A 17,019-nucleotide genomic window follows, 5' to 3' on the forward strand; every position below is an offset into this window, starting at 1 on the left:
AATTACCTTTCAGGAAGGAAAATTGGGGGGGGGGGGGGGGAGGGGGCTATTTAGAATCATAGAATTTCTAGGTTGGAAAAGACCTTAGAGATCATCCAGTCCAACCGTCCCTAATCCCCCATTAAACCATGTCCCTAAGCAGTTCATTTATTTATTTATTCTCCATTTCACACCATACCAAGCACCTAAAACACAAACTAGAACACAACAAGCTTCTGTAAGGTACAGAAAGAGAAATAAAAGCATGGCCTTAGCCAACACAGACAATTTTTGACCAACAAAGGGTTTGTGGAGTTAAACAGAGAAAGCAGTTGCCAGAAGCAACAAATAACCATTTAAGCAGAGCACTGTGGATATCTGGAAAGACCAGTCTCCTCTCTGCAGGAAATATCTGCAACGTGCCAAGGAGACTTCAGTACTAAAGAGGAAAAAAAAACAACAGGTGAATAAAAGATGAAGAGGTCAGGATGCGAGGGAAAGGGAACAAAATAACCGGGATGAGAGAAAGCATCTGTCGGCCTTTCTGCAGACACAACCATAACCAGGGGGTTACTCAGATGCTGTCAAGTTGCAAATTATCCCAGGAATTGCAGCAGTGTGTTGGAAGCACGAGTTGTTGGGAGGATCAAGGGTTGACTTCACGGACGCAGGGAAGATGCAGATAAGTGTTCTGCAAAAAGAAATATCCTCTGATAGAACGTGCTAATTTGTACTCACTTTCCCTCCCCAAAAAGCTGCAGATGGAAACAGAACTACACAGTGGGTCTGATCCTGACAATTTCAAGGATTTGCAGGGAAAATGTCAAGCAGCACCTGAGGTCAAACGTTCATTTTGAAAACGTTTACTGGAGGCACCTTACTAGTGTTTGAGCCTCTGAGTTAATCAGAACGAGACGCATAAGTGAGGAAAGAATAAAATATTGTCCTTTCTGAAAACCACAATTCAGTTGGTTATTTTTTTTTTCCTGAAGCCTCATTTTTATGGGTGTAAAAAAAAAATCTAACATGGGAAAAGAGCCTGTCTAGAGCAGTTCAGCAAGTATTCTTTCTCCCCACTGCTCTTCCACCCTGTGAGACCTTACAAGCAGCTGTTCCAACAGAGCACAATTTTTGTAAAGCACTCTGGGACAAGAACAGCTGTACGTCAGCACAGTCTGCACGGCTCTACAAACTTCCAGAGGTTCATTAAACTAAATGGATTTATTTGAATTTTATAATTGAAAACTGTTGTCTTAAAGAAAAGTCCCAAATGGGGTGATCTACAGCTTCCAGCACTATTTAACCTCAAAGCACACAATCTGGTAATACATGTTTTGAAAGCTCTGCAGAGTCTTGTTGAAACCACTGTAAAAAGTTGGTTCTCTATGACACAAAGCCAGTCAGAAGCGGAAAAAAAAACACCCAAAAGGTATTTAACAATTTAACTCAGAAAGAAGGTAGTCAAAAATTGCACCGTACCAGTCAATAGGCACAGGAAATGGGGTATCACTGTAAATTGACTATAAAACAATAATGGATCTTCCTCTTAAAAAAAAAAAAAAAAAAGAAAAAAAAGTGAAATCCTGAGGCTAGTACACTCCATCCTCATCAAGGGGAACACAAGGTACCCATCTTCCAGACGGCTAGATCTCCATTGTGCAAACAAAGAAATAACTCGCTCCTTTACTACGAGAAAGAGCAGAACTGAGTCTCTTCAAAATCATGTTAAACACCCAAAGTAAACAGAGCATTATAAACATTTTCCTCCTCTACTTACATTCCATTAATCTTTCATGCAGCTTACACGGTTGGTTCGAGCATTTTCAACAGAAGCTGATGATCTCTTATCATTGAGGACCTGCAGATGTGCGCATGATAGCTGCAGCGAAAAGCCTGAGCAGCCTACAGCCATCCAAATATCTTTATTTTGCTAAATCAACCAACCCTTAACCACATTTCACACCAACACAAATGATGCAGGTATAGTGAAACGAAGACTGGACTGCACTTATTTAAGATGATGATTTCAGCAGGAGAAGTCACACCTTCAGATGTCTCCAACATTAAGATGAAAAAACAATTTTGCACACAGGCAAAACCCTAACAACGCTGGCTGCATGCCATTTCCATTTTGGAAGAGGGATGAAGACAGCAGACAGACCCATGAGATCCCAGTTACCCTGCCAGGGACAAGCAGAGAGACTCAGCCACCCCTCCGTCCATGTATCTCCACGTACAGGAGACCACAAGCACCAACTCTCTATCTTTTTTTGTAATTAACTTTAGATCTAAAAAGCCAACACAGCTATTACATGAATTACCATATTCCCAGGAGAAAACTGAAGTCCAAAGGATCAGTATTTTCAAATCGGCAAGAGGAGAGGCTCGATTATGCTACTCTGACCTGCCACCTGGACAAATAAAAGACGGAGAGTATTTAAGGAGTTGATGACAATCCTGCACTATAAACCCATCCTTGATATCGCACATCAGAACAGCAGCCCCGCGTGAATCAGCAAGAGGCTTCAGAAAAATTCATTATTAACCTGAAAGGCTTCCATACTGCACTGGAACGAAGAGCTGTTGGAGGCAAGGTCATCAAAAGAGTTGAAACCACAGATTTAATTAACCATTTATTAACAAAACCAACTATTTCTGCTTCCTGGTTTTGTAAGGGTCATCTAAACTCCAACTCTGCACAGTGCATTGTCCAAAGCTAAAATAAAAGCTGAAAAATAAAGTACCTTGAGCTTTTGTTTTGGGTTTGTGAATCGGGTTTCGGTAGCAGGGGACAGGCTACAGGGGTGGGTCTTGTGAGCAGCTGCTAGAAGCTTCCCCAGCTCCAAGATGGACCCACCTCTGGCCAGGGCCGAGCCTATCAGCACCTCTGTGGATGACATTTTAAGAAGGGCTAAAGAAAGCTGCACCATGAGGGACCTGGGAGAGAGGGGGAAGGCGTGGGTGGCTGTCTGCACTACCCCAAGCCCTCGCCTGGGTAGTGCAGGGGGAAGCAGCTGCAGACTGGAACAGCGTGAAGCACTCCAAAGCTCCCCGCTCCTGGGGAACCCACTGGGCAGAGCTCGTCCCACCAGGACCACCAAGGTTCATCAGGCTGGTTGGTCTCAGCACAGCTGCAGCAGAGAGAGGAGGGGGATGTGAGAGAAACAGCTACACAGACACCAGGTCAGTGAAGATGGAGCGCGAGGAGGTGCCGAAGCTGAGCCTCCCCTGCAGCCCGTGGTGAGACAGCAGGCGGCCATGCTGCAGCCCATGAGAGAAACAATGGAGCAGAGATCCGTGGAGGACCCCACACTGGAGCAGGTGGCTGTATCCAAAGAAGGCTGTGACTCCATGGGAAGCCCGCGCTGGAGCAGTCTGTTGGTGAAGGACCCTGTGGGAGGAACCCACACTGCAACAGTTCATGAAGAACTGCAGCCCATGGGAAGGGCTCACGTTGGAGAAGTTTGTGGAGGACTGTTTCCCATGGGAGGGACCCCATGCTGGAGCAGGGGAAGAGCATGAGGATTCTTCCCCCGGAGGGGAAGGAGCAGTAGAAACAATGTGTAAGGAACTGATCGCAGCCCCCATTCCCCGTACCCCTGCGCTGCTCAGGGGAGGAGGTAGAGCTGGGAGGAAGGGACGGGTAGGGAAAGGTGTGTTTAAGCTCTGGGTTTTTTTCTCATTATCCTCTACGAAGTGATCGGTAACGAATTAAATTGATTTTTCCCCAAGTTGAGTCTGTTTTGCCCGTGACCGTAATTGGTTAGTGATCCCTCCCTGTCCTTGTCTCGACCCTCGAGCCTTTTGTCATATTTTCTCCTCTCCATCCCACCAGGGACGGAGCACGAGGAGGAGTGAGCAAGTGGCTGCATGGTGCTGAGTTGCCGGCTGGGCTGAACCACGACAGCTTTTAAGCAGGCGTGGTTCATAGATTCATAGATTTCTGGGTTGGAAAAGACCTTAGAGATCATCGAGTCCAACCGTCCCTAATCCCCATTAAACCATATCGCTAAGTAGATCATCCACCCAAACATGTGGTGACACATGTTGTCCTTTTGCAGATGATTCTGTATTCACACACGCGTCCTCACCTATTGTTGCTACTAAATGTAACCAAGTACGCGTAGCAAGCTACAACCCAGCGCTTGCCAAATATGCATACGTTTTATAAAGTGCCTCCAGATCATTTCAGGAAAATTTAGAGTTTAAAACCACACTCTGCCATGTACAATTTATTCCCGACGAATTTCTGAGCTACTTGTCTTGCAGAAGAACTGCTACCTTTATAACGTTGGAAAACACTATTAGCAATAAAAGTGGTTTTAAGAGACCATTACAGTACATACAGATCAGAATAACTCAGCTTTACTTCTTGTAGCAGCTATTTCCCAAATGTAACAGTGAGGGTAACAGCTATACATCCGTCTTTCTCACTCCACATCACAAACTAGGATATCAGTTCTATTGCTTCAGTCAGAAAGAGAAGACCAAACGCCAGGTCATTAGTAAGAATCCATTTAACAAAGTTCACTGTAAATGCAATGAAAATAATGGCCAAAAAGCATTAAAAAGAATTCCACTTGTGAAAAATAAAACACGTTTAAGGTTTTTTGCCTGTAATTTCAACTTCTGCAGACATGAAAGTAGGAAATGCACTACATCTTGCCTCACTTTTAGCTCTCCTTGACATCCGTTGAATGCGTTTGCCCGTGTGAAAGCTTAGCACAAAGATTTCAATAAGGTCTTACGGAGTCACTGCTAAAGTTTGTTTTCTTCCAATTAAAGCAGCTATTAAAGGCCAGTTTTAAAAAATAGCAATCTTTAATTGGAAAGAAAAACACCTAACAATAAATAAAAGGCAGACACATTCACCAATTAAAAATCTGACAAGATCTCTCAAAAAAAACAGCATTTGCTAAATGCCAGGTTGCTCGTTTCAGAGTACAAAAGCTGCTTCAACCAGCTACCAACAAAACAAAAGGTTAAGAAAAATCAATATGTATACACGCGTTTGTCCTCTCAAATACAAAAAAAATTTACATTCCTCAAGTTGTCCTCTAGCAGATGAACAGGATTTCCTCCATTCTCTGCATTATTTTTTAAAAAAGACATTGCCAAAGCCCACGTAATCAGCATTACACTTCTACAACAAAAGCTTCTGGTCTCCAGTGACATTTTGACCTTACAAACTACCTTTTCTTTAAGGAACCTGAAGGACCCTTCTCATATGTCAAAGAATTTGTCCATGTTTTGAAAGTGGGTGTGCTGAGGCATGAGCAAAAGCGCTGCGCTTTCGACCATCCAGCAGAACTGCGAGGACAGAAGCTGTAAAGCCCTGATATCCAAAGTCCTCCTCTAGAAGCCACAAGCCCAGGAGCTATGTCTTCTTATAGCGAACAACGCTCACTTCTTCTCACCAATGTGAGGACAAGGGCAAATCTGAAGATACCCTCAGATAGGACATGGGGCAATGGCTTTAAACTGAAAGAGGGGAGATTTAGATTGGATATAAGGAAGAAATTTTTCACTCTGAGGGTGGTGAGGCACTGGCACAGGTTGCCCAGAGAAGTTGTAGATGCCCCATCCCTGGAAGTGTTCAAGGCCAGGTTGGATGAGGCTTTGAGCAACCTGGTGTAGTGGAGGGTGTCCCTGCCCATGGCAGGGGGGTCGGAACTGGATGATCTTTGAGGTCCCTTCCAACTCAAACCATTCTATGATTCTAAGTTGCTGAATCGTGTGGTAATAGGTAACAAAGAACCACAGAGAACGATGAGTGGAAGGTGGTGCTTAACACAGGCTGTGGTGCCTGACTTTGCAGTTTCAAGTGTATGTAGTTCATCAGTTTTACAAGAAAAACTGTTATAAAACCAGACTTGTTGAGATTGGAGATATGTGTAGAAATGTTTGCAGGTGGAGAAAAGCGTACATTGATATGACATCATATACACATGAGGTATGACAGTTGTAGTAATGTACTTGGGTAACTTTTTATTTTGTACATAACCACTGCGGAAAGGGATGGGAAGGCACTACCCAAAGACGTGACTATTCAAATGGGTGATGTTCCTGCAGATTTTCTATTTTATACACGTGGGTGCATTTGTCCATGAGTTTGCACGGACTGTTGGCATAATAAATAAGTGAGTGGTTGTGAAAGCCGGAAAAAAATCAGACTTCTCACCTGGATCTTGAGTTTTTACTGGGCACCTACACTGTATATTTGGGACAAGGATGAGCATTGTGGATTTAATGTGTGTTGTGCTTAGTGTTTCTTTCGCAGCCTCAAGTTTGGATAAGTTGCAGAAGCAAACATAGTAAGCTGTAGCTAGATAACCTTAATTTAGGAAAAACTAGGGGAAGAATGATTAATATATGTGCATTGATTGCTGCAGCATTTCCTGTAGTAATCTTCCTTTTTTTTTTTTTTAATGGTTCCTATAATTTCCAAGAGTATTGTAAGGGCCTCCCTTTGTATCTATTCTAATAAATCTGCACTTATTATTTTATTTAAAATATAAAATAGGGATGTTTTACAAGGGCATGTAGTGATAGGACAAGGGACAATGGCTTTAAACTGAAAGAGGGGAGATTTAGATTAGATATAAGGAAGAAATTTTTCACTTTGAGGGTGGCGAGGCACTGGCACAGGTTGCCCAGAGAAGCTGTGGCTGCCCCATCCCTGGAAGTGTTCAAGGCCAGGTTGGATGAGGCTTTGGGCAACCTGGTGTAGTGGAGGGTGTCCCTGCCCATGGCAGGGGGGTCGGAACCGGATGATCTTTGAGGTTCCTTCCAACCCAAACCATTCTATGATTCTATCCCCTAAAGGCACAGGGAGAAGAAGGGCTCCCCTGAACCACAACAAAGGTGGGGATTTTAATAACAGGCTTTGCAAACATCCATTAAGCTTCCCAAACACTCTTTAGTTCTGAAAGATTTATTGTTATGAATACACCTGCCCTCCAAACCCTCTATTCCTCCCTTAGGGGAAACGAGAGAGAAACTGTGCCCAAGAACTCAGTGTGACCTCACGCTGCTGTGGGTATGACTACACTACCTTGTAACTCAACTCCTCCAGTAGCTCCTGGCTCTTTTTAAATGGCTCGGTCCCGTCCTGCACATTGTTCCGTCCATCCACTGAATACAGTTTTTTAATATCCCAGGAGGGCTGACGCCCTTGAACTCCTGTAGCGCTGGGCAGGAAATCCAACTGCAGCAGAACACTAGGAATCATCCTGCCTGCAGGCTGCAAGAGAGGTTTTACAGCTGTAAACAATCTGAACTGCTCTCCACAGATACCTACAGGTTTTGGAACCAAAGAGATATCACCAGGATCCCAAGAGGAGACCCGAGCGGGGTGGTTTGCTATGTGGACATGGCCAGTCTGTTCCAGTCAGGGCTACAGGGCAGCACTGGACATCTGCACCACCTGGGCTGGGAGCCAGAAGCTGCCCCTTCAAGGCAGATGACCTTAGCAGGGTTATTGTCACCCAACAGATCCTGGTTCGGATCAAACACTAGGATTTTATTTGCGGTTTTGTACTCTGCCAAGCAATAAGTCTCCTCCTGCTCAGGAAACAACTTTTTCCAAATCAGCCCATACTTGAGGCTGCCTTTATTCTCTATTCTTGGCAACAACTGGAAAACCACAGTAAATTCAATCGGTACGCGAATCATCTTACAGGAAACAACTCACAAAGAACAAACATGTTCCCCAACAAAACAGGAAAAACTGACACTTCACAGGGACAGAAGAGATCAAAAGTGGGACGGTCCTTCCTGTTGGGTCTTCCTTCATAGAATAATAGAACGGTTTGGGTTGTAATCAGGTCTGAGGGGAGGCCTGATTACAGCCTACAAATACTTGAGAAGGGATGGTGGGGAGGTAGGGGAAGGGCTCTTTACATTAGTGATGGGTGATAGAACAAGAGGAGATGGGTATAAGCTTAGTCAGGGGAGATTCAGGTTGGATGTTAGGAAGTATTTCTTCTCTGAAAGGGTTGTCAGCCACTGGAATAGGCTGCCCAGGGAGGTGGCTGAGTCCCCATCCCTGAATGTGTTTAAGAAAAGGGTGGATGAACTACTTAGGGACATGGTTTAATGGAGGATTAGGGACAGTTGGACTGGATGATCTCTAAGGTCTTTTCCAACCTAGAAATCTATGAAATCTATGTAAGAGAACCTCAAAGATCATCTAGTTCCAATCCCCCTGCCATGGGCAAGGAAACCCTCCACTACACCAGGTTGCTCAAAGCCTCATGCAACCTGGCCTTGAACACTTCCAGGGATGAGGCAGACACAGCTTCTCTGGGAAACCTGTGCCAGTGCCTCACCACCCTCACAGTGAAAAATTTCTTCCTTATATCCAATCTAAATCTCCCCTCTTTCAGTTTAAAGCCACTGCCCCTTGTCCTGTCGCTACATACCCTTGTAAAAAGTCCCTCTCCAGCTTTCTTGTAGGCCCTTTAGGTACTGGAAGGCTGCTATAAGATCACCCCGGAGCCTTCTCTTCTCCAGGCTGAACAGCCCCAACTCTCTCAGCCTGTCTCCACAGCAGAGGTGCTCCAGCCCTTGGATCATCTTCGTGGCCTCCTCTGGACCCACTCCAACAGCGCCATGTCCTTCTTGTGTTGGGAACCCCAGAGCTGAACGCAGTATTCCAGGGGGATCTCCCAAGAGCAGAGCAGAGGGGCAGAATCCCCTCCCTCGACCTGCTGCCCACGCTGCTTTGGATGCAGCCCAGGACACGGTTGGCTTTCTGGGCTGCCAGCGCACGGTGCCGGCTCATGTTGAGCTTCTCATCCACCAGCACTCCCAAGTCCTTCTCCTCAGGGCTGCTCTCAATCCATTCCCCGAAATATATGAGCTACACTGAGACTGCAATGAACACCACCGATGAAACCTGCTCTCTACATGGACATTTATGCAATTAACTTTCCTGAACTGGCAGCAATCTGATTTTAGACCAGAGCCTCTGCTCCCACAAAATACCAGTTCTCACTTGATTTCCATACTGCTCTAATATGTTAAACTTCGTCAAGGATCTGGACCCAAATACTCTCCCTAAAAGTGAGACTTTTTCTCTTACGAAGTCCAGCGAAATACGTACAAGATCCCCTAAATCTAGTATGGAAATTAATCAGTTTCTCACGACAGAGAGCTGCCGAGCCTGAGTAAATATCAAAAATTATCCCTTCATTAAAAAATCATTTAAATTTATAAAAGCCCTTTCAGCTTCACATTTCAAAGGGTTTTACAGACAACCTCATGAAATAGATTTTGCAGATTTAAACAAATTTTCTTTTCGAAAGACTTCACTGTCTCTGCTATAAACAAGTAAAATATCGTAACAGTTGGAGAAACTCCTCTGGTTTTCTCTGTTTACAGCAGGAGAATGTAGTCAAAGTTTTGCTGCTTTTCATACACTGCTTCCTTTTACGGGCCTTTTGCACAGCGACAAGAGAGAAATAAACAGCCTCCCACATAAACAGGGAAACACAAGTGTAAAATCACGAGGAATTGCAGAAGACTCTACACATAAATGTTTTGGAAGTAAAGCTATGACGAAAACTTTGGTACATTATCTGAAAGGGAGTTGTAGGGAGATGGGGGTCGGTCTCTTCTCCCACATTATGAATGACAGGATGAGAGGGAATGGCCTCAAGTTGCACCAGGGGAAATTTAGGTCGGATATCAGGAAAAATTTCTTTCCAGAGAGGGTTGTGAAGCATTGGAACAGGCTGCCCAGGTTGCTGGTGGAGTCCCCATCCCTGGAGGTGTTTCAAAACCGTGTGGATTTGGTGTTGAGGAACATGGTTTAGGGACCCTGACAGTGCAGGGGGAATGGTTGGACTCAATGATCTTGAAGGTCTCTTCCAACCAGACGATTCTATGATTTCAAACCAGTGTTAAGATTTATAATATTTTTATGAAGCTGAGTAAAGTCATGAGAAATATACATTTAACCGACACAGATCTAAATCTGTTTGCAAGGGTATTTTATGAGCACACAAAACAGTGAAAAATTTCACACAGAAGAACAGGATTTAAATCCCTTTCCACACTGCTCGCTTTTTGTACTCGGCTAACCCTACGAAACACGAATATTATGAACACAACGCTTCCTCCTTCCTTGACAATCAGTTCTACCTCCAGGTTTTCATGGGCTGGCTCAACACGACACTTCAAGCTCCGCAAAGAATCTCCACATCCAACCCAAGTTCTAATTAAATTCTGGAGGTTTAGTTACTGGGCTGTTCGAGTGAGTAATTTTAATTTCATAGAGTCGATAACCTCAATGTTGTGTCTAAACACTGGACCTAAGCAAGCCAAGGGATCAGCCAAAGATTATTAGACAAACATGATTTCTTACTTGGAGAACACAGTAACATGAGCTCACTCTCATTTTATATTTTAAATAAAATAATAAGTGCAGATTTATTAAAATAGATACAAAGGGAGGCCCTTACAATACTATTGGAAATTATAGGAACCATTAAAAAAAAAAAAAAAAGGAAGATTACTACAGGAAATGCTGCAGCAATCAATGCACATATATTAATCATTCTTCCCCTAATTTTTCCTAAATTAAGGTTATCTAGCTACAGCTTACTATGTTTGCTTCTGCAACTTATCCAAACTGGAGGCTGCAAAAGAAACACTAAGCACAACACACATTAAATCCACAATGCTCATCCTTGTCCCAAATATACAGTGTAGGTGCCCAGTAAAAACTCAAGATCCAGGTGAGAAGTCTGATTTTTTTCCGGCTTTCACAACCACTCACTTATTTATTATGCCAACAGTCCGTGCAAACTCACGGACAAACGCACCCATGGGTATAAAATAGAAAATCTGCAGCAACATCACCCATTTGAATAGTCACGTCTTTGGGTAGTGCCTTCCCATCCCTTTCCGCAGTGGTTATGTACAAAATAAAAAGTTACCCAAGTACATTACTACAACTGTCATACCTCATGTGTATATGATGTCATACCAATGTACGCTTTCCTCCACCTGCAAACATCTCTACATGTAACTCCAATTTCAACAAGTCTGGTTTTATAACAGTTTTTCTTGTAAAACTGATGAACTACATGCACTTGAAACTGCAAAGTCAGGCACCACAGCCTGCTTTAAGCACCACCTTCTACTCATTGTTCTCTGTGGTTCTTTGTTACCTATTACCACACGATTCAGAAACTTAGAATCACAGAATGGTTTGGGCTGGAAGGGACCTCAAAGATCATCCAGTTCCAACCCCCCTGCCATGGGCAGGGACACCCTCCACTACACCAGGTTGCTCAAAGCCTCATCCAACCTGGCCTTGAACACTTCCAGGGATGGGGCAGCCACAACTTCTCTGGGCAACCTGTGCCAGTGCCTCACCACCCTCAGAGGGAAAAATTTCTTTCTTAGATCTAATGGAAATCTCCCCTCTTTCCGTCTAAAGCCATTGCCCCATGTCCTATCACTACACGCCCTTGTCCACAGTCCCTCTCCAGCTTTCTTGTAGCCCCTTTAGGTACTGGAAGGCTGCTAGAAGATCACCCAAACTTAAGCCACAACCACAGAATGGCTAAGCAGTTCTGTGAACCAGCTGCTTTTTTTTTTTTTTTGAAGTCACCATCTACCTCAAGATCTGAAAGACCAGTTCTCAGAATAATGAAAGAGACTTTTGTCCTTAACATCATCATTCATAGAGGATTTTAAAATCAGACCATAACACGTCCTTGATACAGAAGAACTGCCACAATAACTTCTGCAAAGTAACAGGGTGACTACAGTTTCTGGCCAAGACAGTGAAGTAGGAAGCAAAGTTTGCAAGTTCACTGCAACTCACACTATCATGCTAGCAGGACTGCTTGCTACCCACCCCTGCTTTAGGGTGTGCATCAGGCCAACGTTTCAAAGCTTCAGTGTGGGAAATCAGCTGCCAACCCGCCGGTGACAAGCAGCATAAAAGAGATTTATAAGCAGTTGGAAAAGGCACAGAGGGAAGGAAGGCAGGCAGCGAAGTGAATTCCGGTCCTTGCTTGGCTCCAAGGATATCACAGAGTCATCCTCTAGCAGACAAGAGGAGAGCACAGGAACAAGGGCAGACAGAAATCAATACTCTAAACACGACGAGGTGCCACTGCTTTCTCTTCATCCCCCACAAGATGGTTAGCCTCAGAAGCAGCACTTTTACCTGCTACTGCATTCTAAACCAGGATGGAGCCTGCACACAGTGCTTCCCAGCCCTACAGCTTTTCCACCCAGCCGTATCTCAGCACTGCTGAGTGTGAGTGGGTGGGGGCCAACTGCAGACTCTGCAGCAATAAGAACGTGGTGCCTTTATTCCCCCTGTATGGCATAAAGCTGCTGCCAACCGCAGGGCGCACTCCCCTGACCCCAGGACACAGTAAAGTGAGGGGAGCAGAGAGGGGTGAGCAAGACAGGGCAGGACGGCGGGACATAGAATAGTTTGGGTTGGAGGGACCTCAAAGATCATCCAGTTCCAACCGCCTGCCATGGGCAGGGACACCCTCCACTACACCAGGTTGCCCAAAGCCCCATCCAACCTGGCCTTGAACACTTCCAGGGATGGGGCACCTACAACTTCTCTGGACAACCTGTGGAAGTGCCTCACCACCCTCTGAATGAAGAATTGCTTCCTTAGATCTAATCTAAATCTCCCCTCTTGCAGTTTAAAGCCATTGCCCCGTGTCCTATCACTACCTGCCCTTGTCAAAAGTCCCTCTCCAGCTCTCCTGTAGGCCCCCTATAAGGAGACACCACTCAGGAGAAGGGCTGCCCCAGCACTGAGGCCTCCTCACCGCCGCTGGGGCCCTGGCAGGGCCCGCGGCTCCGGAGGCCCGGCCCGGGGCGGCCCCCACACGCCCCGGGTCACCCCCAGGGGCCCGCGCAGCGGCCCTGCGGGCGGGACGGGAGGCTGCGGAGCGGGGCCGCGCCGCCCCTACCTGATGACAGAGATGAGCAGCCCCGAGGGGTCCTTGCTCCTGCTCATGGTGCTCCGGTAGCGCCCCGCCGCCTCGCCCGCCGCCATCTTGAACCGCCCTCCAACACACGGCAGCCACCCGTGCTGCCGCGGAGCAGCCAATCAAGAGAGAGGAGGGCGGGCATCCGCGCGTCCGTGAGCCAATAGAAGAAGAAGGGGCGGGCGCGCGGCATCAAGCTGCTGTGCAGCGCGCGGCGGCGCCGCGGGGCTCTCTGGGAGTTGTAGTTTTCATGGCGGCGGCTCCCGCCTCAGCCCGGGGCTGGCAGAGACCCGCCTCCGGCGAGACGATCCCGCCTTGGAAAGGCGGTTAAAATGGAACAGATGAAGAAATTACCGACCAGACAACATACACCCGCAAACAGGGCTGTGCCCGACCGCCATCACCCGCTCTGGAAGTGGCAGAAAATGGAGCAGGAGGGAGCGAAGTGGCCCAGGTAGAGCCCACCACCGGGCTGAGCTGCGAAGGGTTCAAAGGTTTGTAGGGTTTAAAATGGACAAAATGCGCCAGCAACTCAGAGTAATGCGTCCTGCGAGCGAGCTCGTGCTAAATGGCAACCGTGCGCCGCAGCCTCAGGCGGGTTCCGATGGCAAGTGGGTCTGCAAGGGGCTGCGGAAACGTCGCCTCATTTAATGTCGGTAAGGTACCGTGGTTTTAAAAATGGTTTTCCCCTTGGTTTCCCCAGGAAGGCGGTGAGATGCGTTGAGCTGAAACGGCCCAGGGGATCTTCGGAGTCAGCTCTGACAGTAAGTGTGGCCTGGTCGGAGTTTTGCGTTTGAATTGTGGGGTTTGCACAGCTGGGGTGACAACTCCGAGTTGGTTCACAGGTAGTTGGGGAAGTGGCAGGTCTTTGACACAAAAAGGTGTACTGAAGGCCAGCTTAACTGCCCCTCTACTCTGCTCTTGTGAGACCCCACCTGGAATACCATGTTCAGCTCTGGAGTCCCCAACACAAGAAGGACATGGAGCTGCTGGAGCGGGTCCAGAGGAGGCCACGGAGATGATGCGAGGGCTGGAGCACCTCTGCTCTGGAGACAGGCTGAGAGAGTTGGGGCTGTTCAGCCTGGAGAAGAGAAGGCTCCGGGGAGACCTTCCAGTACCTAAAGGGGCAACAAGAAAGCTGGAGAGGGGCTTTGGACAAGGGCGTGTAGTGATAGGACAAGGGGCAATGGCTTTAAACTGAAAGAGGACAGATTTAGATTGGATCTAAGGAAGAAATTCTTCCCTCTGAGGGTGGTGAGGCAGTGGAACAGGTTGCCCAGAGAAGCTGTGGCTGCCCCATCCCTGGAAGTGTTCAAGCCCAGGTTGGATGAGGCTTTGGGCAACCTGGTGTAGTGGAGGGTGTCCCTGCCCATGGCAGGGGGGTTGGAACTGGATGATCTTTGAGGTCCCTTCCAACCCAAACCATTCTGTGATTCTATGATTAACTTGCTTGTAGTCCATCTTGCTTTGACACGCTCCATCTCTTTGCATAGGATCATCTTCTTTAGAAAAGGAAAGATGTATGCCGCCGTGTTCAGCATTAAAAAACAAAAGGTTGTTTTTCACCGGCTTGCTGGGCAATGTGGAACAAGTCATCTTATAACCACAGCCTTGCTTTCCCCATTTGCAGATGAGGGATAATGACACCTCTCTGGTCAAGTCCTTTGAGAGCTTGTGTTAGAAGCACCACGCAAGACTCAGGTTTCTTACTGCAGAGGCAGGAATTCCTTAGCAAGTGCAGTAACAGTCAGGTTCTAATAGCTGCTGGGTGTTTCCTAAATCAGGTTCACTCTGTCATGTCAGAGACACTACTCCTAGCTGCTATTCTGGAGTTGTTTCTTCAGCCCAAAGCTGCACGTTAACAGTTTTAATTGCATGGAAATGGCTGAAATCTGTAGGTAAGTTAACAATATCCATTGATGCAAACTGTATTTGAAATATAAGGTAATGGGAAGCTTGGTATTCCTAGGGCTTATTTACCAGGGGAAGATTTCCACAGTAGCTATTGAGGAAGAATCTCTATTTATTATCAACGTCTGTATCTATTATCATTAGCAGAATGGCAGAATAAGAGCATGGGCACTTTAATTCTGAAATAAAAGATTCTTTATTCCTGAATAACAAACGTGTGTTCAGAACAGAGTAATTACTCCAAGGTGAAGTGATTGTTATCTCCAGACAGGGTGTGCAGTTGGAGTGTGTTCCTCTATAGCTGTTCTGCTCCATTTCCCCCATGCAGACAGGCTCTCAGCTCCACAATTTGCTCTTCAGCTACACTAAAAAACCTCATCTTTGTGGATTTTCTGGGCAGGTTTGCCAATGTCTTTGCTGGAGGATGGTGATTTGCATGGCAGGAGTTGTATGCACTGGCTGGAGGGAGTTTTTTCTCAAACTGCCGACTTGCCAATATTGTTTTTTTGTTAATTGGCAATTCATATTGACCGCTCTGTTCCGGCACGTCCTGGAGATTGCAGTGGGGATGAAATCAATGTGTCCTACCTTTTCATTCCTGACAGCTACAATAATCACCTCATTTAGGAGGAACTTCATCAGGACAAACAACAGCAAATCTCCCCCAGAACTGTGACCTTGCTGACTTTCAATCCTGGGCTCTAATTGCTAAACCACTGCCTCGTTTCCTTTACTTCCTTCACTCCCAACCCAAGCAGAGCTATAGGTGTGAATTTATGTTTTCTTTAAATAAAAGAAAAAAAAAATCAACATAGTGCAGGCTCATGCAGCACATGAACACTGAGGCCTTTCTTCGTTAATAATATATGATGCAATGAGGATGAAGGGTTATATGAGAACAGCATTTTCTCCTTACACAGCTTGCAAGGCAGGATCTCGATCTGAAAACTGATGGATTGGAAATCTGGGGACAGAACTGTACTTTTTCTTTTCACAGTTCTTTCACACAGTGTTTTAGTACGATGAGGTATATGCAGTAAAATGGGTGGATCTTTGACTACTCAAACCAAATAAAATCCAAACTGACCAAAAAATGTTCTTGATGGTGAATTAATCACTGTCACAACAGGTCTGTAAATCTCAGAGGGGCTTAGTAAAGGATCCCCCCAAACCAGAAAGGACTGGGAATCACAGATGGTTTCACTCCTCCTCCCCATCCTCTCTTCATAAGGAAAGAAAAGAAAAGGGCTGGGTGCGGAGGCGAGCACGTGCTCCGCCGTTTCTCATCCGCTGGGCCAGTTGCCCAAGGGACCACCACAGTGGCAGAGAGCTGTGCCAAAAAGAAGCCTAAATAGGCACAGGCAGAGCAGTTCTTTCACAAATGTGGCTTACTCCGTTTGGGAAGTCCTTACAAACTCCACTGGCAAAAGAGCTCCTTTCCCCATATGACTTGCATGACACTGGGGGATTTCTTTGCCCCTTTCCTGAGACAGTTTGACTTGCAATCCTTTTCCCCAATTTATCCACTGGTATTTTCTAAGTGTTACTTGTGAATTCCTAACTCTGACAGATTCACCAAAGCTCAGTGCTGTTGTATGCATGGGTCTCCCATCTGCAGGTTTAACATTTTTAAAAATGCCACGTTTTACTTCGTTATTTCATTTCAAACATTAGTAGAAATGTCAGAGAGAAGGGTTCAGCTCACACCAATATCTTGCAGGTGTAATTGTCTTGTCTGTGATGCGTTTATATTAGTTGTAACGAAATTACCTTTGACTTGTGTCGTGGTAAAGACACGTGTAAGAAACAAAACCAGATCTTAAAACCGACACCTCCCCCCCCCCCCCCCCCACCTTCCTTTTTTCCACCCCTCGCCTCTGCGAATTCCATATTTAGGCACAACTTTAGTTACAGAAAGAGAACACAGAGTTACAGAAAAAGAACACAGTATCAACAACAACATCGAAGAAGAAGAAGAACACACATTTTACAAACAATCCACCCCTTGTCCCTTCACCAGTCACAACAATCAAAGTTTCCCAAGGTCCTTCTGTTTTTCAGCACTGTGAAGTCCATGTTTTGCCCGTTACCTCTCCCAGTCACTATTCTTATCTCAAATTCCTCGTGCCCCACGTTGGGCGCCAAAAGGACT

General features: G+C 46.0%; 1 protein-coding gene across 1 annotated transcript in view; it reads right to left on the reverse strand.

The window, feature by feature from the left end:
• Positions 1-13,024, reverse strand: part of EXOC4 (exocyst complex component 4) — a 457,215-nt gene extending 444,191 nt beyond the window's left edge. The window contains exon 1 of the mRNA XM_086610028.1: positions 12,939-13,024. Coding sequence (XP_086466154.1) covers positions 12,939-13,024 — 86 coding nt within the window. The remainder of the gene's footprint in view (positions 1-12,938) is intronic.
• Positions 13,025-17,019: the final 3,995 nt, after the last annotated feature.

This window comes from Tauraco erythrolophus, chromosome 4 (genome assembly GCF_009769465.1).
Source record: "Tauraco erythrolophus isolate bTauEry1 chromosome 4, bTauEry1.pri, whole genome shotgun sequence".
In the NCBI taxonomy this organism is placed as follows: Eukaryota; Metazoa; Chordata; class Aves; order Musophagiformes; family Musophagidae; genus Tauraco; species Tauraco erythrolophus.